Source organism: Pseudophryne corroboree, chromosome 10 (genome assembly GCF_028390025.1).
Source record: "Pseudophryne corroboree isolate aPseCor3 chromosome 10, aPseCor3.hap2, whole genome shotgun sequence".
Classification (NCBI taxonomy): Eukaryota; Metazoa; Chordata; class Amphibia; order Anura; family Myobatrachidae; genus Pseudophryne; species Pseudophryne corroboree.
In genome coordinates, this window is record NC_086453.1 from 35,750,753 (window position 1) to 35,757,346 (window position 6,594).

General features: G+C 48.7%; 1 protein-coding gene across 2 annotated transcripts in view; it reads right to left on the bottom strand.

Annotated features, from left to right (window-relative positions):
- Positions 1 to 6,554, bottom strand: part of LOC134965904 (protein RoBo-1-like) — a 76,017-nt gene extending 69,463 nt beyond the window's left edge. For both annotated transcript variants that reach the window (XM_063942302.1, XM_063942301.1), the window contains exon 1: positions 6,392 to 6,554. In XM_063942302.1, the coding sequence (XP_063798372.1) occupies positions 6,392 to 6,437 (46 nt within the window). In that variant the 5' untranslated portion in view covers positions 6,438 to 6,554. The remainder of the gene's footprint in view (positions 1 to 6,391) is intronic.
- Positions 6,555 to 6,594: the final 40 nt, after the last annotated feature.

Genomic DNA, 6,594 nt, shown 5'->3' on the forward strand with positions numbered 1-6,594 from the left:
TCTCCCACTATTGCCTAACCATAACTACCCCCTTGGTGCCTAACTCTAACCATCCCCTATGGCAGCCTAACCCTAAACCTAATCCTAACCTTAAACCTAATCTTAACCCTAAACCTAACCCTAACCCTATCCCTAAACCTAATCCTAACCTTATCCCTAACCCATTACCCACAACGCTAACCCTAAAATTGTTGAAAAACATGACAAAATATTTGTCAACCATTTTTGAGACCAGCATAGAGGAACGCAGCTGGTGGGTGACCGCGGTTATAATCCTCTGTCTATGCAAAATTGTTTCTTTTCGAGCCTGGCATTGTGCCTAATTCATGCGTTCACGCGACCGAGTGATCATCAGAGGATTGCGCAATGCGCATACACCAAGGTGCTGCTGTGATCTCGCTTGCAATGAGGATGTCATGGAGAAGTGATTGACGTGCGGTCAGGGTAGGCAGAGGAGTCAGCGCCTTGCCTGTCAGGGTAGGCAGAGGAGTCAGAGCCTCACCTGTCAGGGTAGGCAGAGGAGTCAGAGCCTCACCTGTCAGGGTAGGCAGAGGAGTCAGAGCCTCACCTGTCAGGGTAGGCAGAGGAGTCAGAGCCTCACCTGTCAGGGTAGGCAGAGGAGTCAGCGCTTCACCTGTCAGGGTAGGCAGAGAAGTCAGAGCCTCACCCGTCAGGGTAGGCAGAGGAGTCAGAGCCTCACCCGTCAGGGTAGGCAGAGGAGTCAGAGCCTCACCCGTCAGGGTAGGCAGAGGAGTCAGAGCCTCACCCGTCAGGGTAGGCAGAGGAGTCAGAGCCTCACCCGTCAGGGTAGGCAGAGGAGTCAGAGCCTCACCCGTCAGGGTAGACAGAGAAGTCAGAGCCTCACCCGTCAGGGTAGGCAGAGGAGTCAGAGCCTCACCCGTCAGGGTAGGCAGAGGAGTCAGAGCCTCACCCGTCAGGGTAGACAGAGAAGTCAGAGCCTCACCCGTCAGGGTAGGCAGAGGAGTCAGAGCCTCACCCGTCAGGGTAGGCAGAGGAGTCAGAGCCTCACCCGTCAGGGTAGGCAGAGAAGTCAGAGCCTCACCCGTCAGGGTAGGCAGAGGAGTCAGAGCCTCACCCGTCAGGGTAGGCAGAGGAGTCAGAGCCTCACCCGTCAGGGTAGGCAGAGGAGTCAGAGCCTCACCCGTCATACTCCAGTACACTCCAGAGTTTTGAGTATAAAATGATTAGAATATTTAAAAAAAAGTTATTTATAACTTATAAATATAATTTTTGTATTATTCTAATAATTTCTAATTCACCACCAAATCATACTGACTCCTGCCACTGACCTCCCCGCACCTCTCCTTTTGTGGAATATATAACCTAGAGATTATGGAATTGCGACATTGTGGATTTTCCATTTAGGTGTTTCTTAGGACATTGTGTAAGAAAGAATTCTAACCTTGACTGTATGGGTAAACTTCAGAAAGTGACTGTGTGTGGACATATACAGTATTTCTGAAAGGATTGTGAAATACTCTGGGTGGACAAGTGATACTATGCAAACAGCACACGTTATTCATGTAAGAAACAATATCATAAGTGAGTACTACAAATAATATTGTTCAGTGTATTTCATGTCAAAGGTGAGAGTCCTTTGTATGCAGGCAGCTACTGAAGATTGATTAGAGTCACCTGAACACTGATCAAATAGACCAGTGATTTCCGACCTCTTTAAGGGGCTAATTCAGACCTGATTCGCACAGCGGGCGATCAGGTCTGAATTGAGCATGCGCAGAGACCGCAGTACGCATGTGCATGCCAGAGATACGATTGGCATCTCAGCCCAGCGATCGCCTCTGCCTGATTGACAGGCAGAGGGATTCGCTGGGCGGGAGGGGTTGGGCCCGTGGCGTTCGGCCGCTGTTTTTGGGGGCGCAGGTGTGCCCGGACCGTGCGGGGGGTGGGCTTCGGCGGCTGCGTGATGTCACACGCAGCCGCTGCGACCCGGGATGCGGCGAAAAGTCACCTATCAGCGCAGCAATGCTGCGCAGGTAGGGACTTACTCACCGGGTGTGCTAGCATCGCCGCCTTGTGATGCTATCGCACCCGTGCGGCGGGGGGAGGGCTAGACATGCGGGGTGGACTAGCGCTGTGCTGTCAGGGTGGCTGATCGTAGCCATGCAAAATTTTGCACGGCTACGATCAGGTCTGAATTAACCCCTAAACTCGCGGATTGCTAAACAAGAATGTACCATCAGGTTTTTTTGTATCAAATATATAATAACAAATATCAACATATATTAAATATACTCCGGACCCCTTACTGTAATAAAACACATTTCCCCCACAGCTATTAAACATACTGTCCCCACAGTAATTATATACATTGTCCCCCACAGTAATGACTCACATTATCCCCCACAGTAATGACACACATTATCCCCCACAGTAATGACACTGCTTCCACAGTAATGACACACATTGTCCCCCACAGTAATGACACACATTGTCCCCCACAGTAATGACACACATTGTCCCCCACAGTAATGACACACATTATCCCCCACAGTAATGACACTGCTTCCACAGTAATGACACACATTGTCCCCCACAGTAATGACACACATTGTCCCCCACAGTAATGACACACATTATCCCCCACAGTAATGACACTGCTTCCACAGTAATGACACACATTGTCCCCCACAGTAATGACACACATTGTCCCCCACAGTAATGACACACATTGTCCCCCACAGTAATGACACACATTATCCCCCACAGTAATGACACACATTGTCCTCCACAGTAATGACACACATTGTCCCCCACAGTAATGACACACATTATCCCCCACAGTAATGACACTGCTTCCACAGTAATGACACACATTGTCCCCCACAGTAATGACACACATTGTCCCCCACAGTAATAACACACATTGTCCTCCACAGTAATGACACACATTATCCCCCACAGTAATGACACTGCTTCCACAGTAATGACACACATTGTCCCCCACAGTAATGACACACATTGTCCCCCACAGTAATGACACACATTGTCCCCTACAGTAATGACACTTCTTCCACAGTAATGACACACATTGTCCCCCACAGTAATGACACTGCTTCCACAGTAATGACACACATTGTCCCCCACAGTAATGACACACATTGTCCCCCACAGTAATGACACACATTGTCCCCTACAGTAATGACACTTCTTCCACAGTAATGACACACATTGTCCCCCACAGTAATGACACTGCTTCCACAGTAATGACACACATTGTCCCCCACAGTAATGACACACATTGTCCCCCACAGTAATGACACACATTGTCCCCGACAGTAATGACACACATTATCCCCCACAGTAATGACACACATTATCCCCCACAGTAATGACACACATTGTCCCCTACAGTAATGACACTTCTTCCACAGTAATGACACACATTGTCCCCCACAGTAATGACACACGTTGTCCCCCACAGTAATGACACACATTGTCCCCCACAGTAATGACACACATTGTCCCCCACAGTAATGACACACATTGTCCCCCACAGTAATGACACACATTGTCCCCCACAGTAATGACACACATTATCCCCCACAGTAATGACACACATTATCCCCCACAGTAATGACACACATTGTCCCCCACAGTAATGACACACATTGTCCCCTACAGTAATGACACTTCTTCCACAGTAATGACACACATTGCCCCCCACAGTAATGACACACATTGTCCCCCACAGTAATGACACACATTGTCCCCCACAGTAATGACACACATTGTCCCCCACAGTAATGACACACATTGTCCCCCACAGTAATGACACACATTGCCCCCCACAGTAATGACACACATTGCCCCCCACAGTAATGACACACATTGTCCCCCACAGTAATGACACACATTGTCCCCCACAGTAATGACACACATTGTCCCCTACAGTAATGACACACATTGTCCCCCACAGTAATGACACACATTTCCCCCCACAGTAATGACACACATTGTCCCCCACAGTAATGACACACATTATCCCCCACAGTAATGACACACATTATCCCCCACAGTAATGATACACATTGTCCCCCACAGTAATGACACACATTGTCCCCTACAGTAATGACACTTCTTTCTCAGTAATGACACACATTGCCCCCCACAGTAATGACACACATTGTCCCCTACAGTAATGACACTTCTTCCACAGTAATGACACACATTGCCCCCCACAGTAATGACACACATTATCCCCCACAGTAATGACACACATTGTCCCCCACAGTAATGACACACATTGTCCCCCACAGTAATGACACACATTGTCCCCCACAGTAATGACACACATTGCCCCCCACAGTAATGACACACATTGTCCCCCACAGTAATGACACACATTGTCCCCCACAGTAATGACACACATTGTCCCCCACAGTAATGACACACATTGTCCCCCACAGTAATGACACACATTATCCCCCACAGTAATGACGGGTTGGGATCGGGTGACTGGCCCCCGGATCCTGGCGGTCACCATACCGACACCCGGATCCCGGCAGCAGAATGCCGGCAGGGGAACCAGCGCAACAAAACCCCTTGCGGGCTCGCTGCGCTCGCCACATGTTCTATTCCCACTCTATGGGTGACGTGGACACCCACAAGTGGGTATAGACCCTGTGGGTTGGCATTCCAATTTCCGGCATTTTTAGCATTCGGGATCCCGGTGTTGGCATTCTGTCCGCGGGATCCTGAACGCCGGTAACCTGACCGCAGTCTGTAATGACACACATTGTCCCCTACAGTAATGACACACATTGTTCCCCACAGTAATGAAATAAATACACTGACCCATCCAGCACTAGGCAGGCGGAGAGGAAGGAGACGTGGCACGCATAACATATGAAGTCACGCCGCATCTCCATAGATCACAATCCGGGCTGCGTCTGGGCCACCAAGAAGAGCCCAGTGCTGCCCGGGCACAAAAATCTAAAGTGAGGTGTGACTGGCATCTCTTGCAGCACATTTGAGAACTGCCCGCAGCACACTAGTACAGCGATTAAAAACGCTGAAATAGACTAAAGTAGAGGGTATATAACCAAATATGCTACAATATTCCTCCACCCTAGCCTTGAATTCCTTTCACCTATTCCAGAGACACAATTGTCGAAACCCGCATATGTATAATTTTCTCAATTATATACAATGAGTCATATAACATTATAAACTAGAGTATGTACAATGACATTATTCATAAAACAAAACACAAAACAGATGTAAAGGATTATTTTGCTGCAACTCCTTCAGCAATCTAAGTTACAGTATGTTGCTTTTTTTTACAACATATAACACAAGACAGCATAAATATCAATATAATGTACATTGCAATCCACTATAGACACTTTACCACGGGTTGGGTATGCATGACCGACAGTCAGGAGACCACCGGACAGCATACCTCCACTGGTATCCTGGCAGCGGAATGCTGGCGGTAGTGTGTGTGTGTGTGGGGGGGGGGGGGAAGGGGGGGGGGGGGGGGGGGTTGTGCGATTCCCACTCTATGGGGAGATTCAAATCTTTCAGCTCCCCTCCCACGCCAATCGCGTCCGCCGGCAGTATTCAAATGTTACTGCCGATGGGTGCGATATCAGCATTTCAGCTCGCCACCCCCCATGGACGGCGAGCTGAAATGCGTGAAAAGTGACCCGTTTGGATGCCCAAACGGAACTTTTCATGATCGCGCCTATGTCTTTAGTCGGGTTTAGCTGCTTTACGCGGCTAAACCCGTCTCTTATGGGCGCGATCAGCGCGAAAAGGGGGTCATTAGAATATCGCCCCGCGATCTCCCATCACTTTAGACGGGAGATCGTGGACAATAGAAGATTTGATCCCGCCCTATGGGTCTCGTGGACACTCGTGAGTGGGAATAGTCCCTTTTAGTCGGCATACCAACTGTCAGGATTGTGAGGGGGCGGGATGTAGGGGGAGGTGTTGTGACCGCCGGTCTCCTGACCGTCGGTCACATAACTACATCCCTTTAACACTAGCATCTGTACTTCTAGATCTAAAAATCGCTGTATTAACTTGTTGTATAATATGTCTACAATAATAACATATATTTTACATAAACATCCAGTATCCCCCACCAAGATCTGATACTTTACACCCTCAGGGAATAAGACACGGAGTAATTACTGCTAATTGAACTGTGGGTAATGATTATGCCCCTAATGGTTTACCTGTTTGCTATATACAGTATTGTGCTATACACTGGACACTAAGTATATCCTTCCCCATAACACATATACTGAGGGCACTATTTAAAAACGATTGCCGGAAGCGTATTGTGTTTAGTATCACAGTGATGCTAATGAATATGACGCTGGTTTAGCGTAACTTATCTCACCGGCGAGGTTCTGCAGCGTCCCCCCTCCTCGGCGCATGCTCCGCATCCTGGTGCTGCTGAGTAATGTGAATGCGCAATGGCTGCCTGTGCATGCACATTGCACGTTTGTCTGGCAGGGTCTCAGCAAAACCTGGAGTGCTTTGATGAAGCCAGAAGGGCTTTTGCTGGGTCCTTGTTACCGGGAATGTGGGCTGTACTCCAAA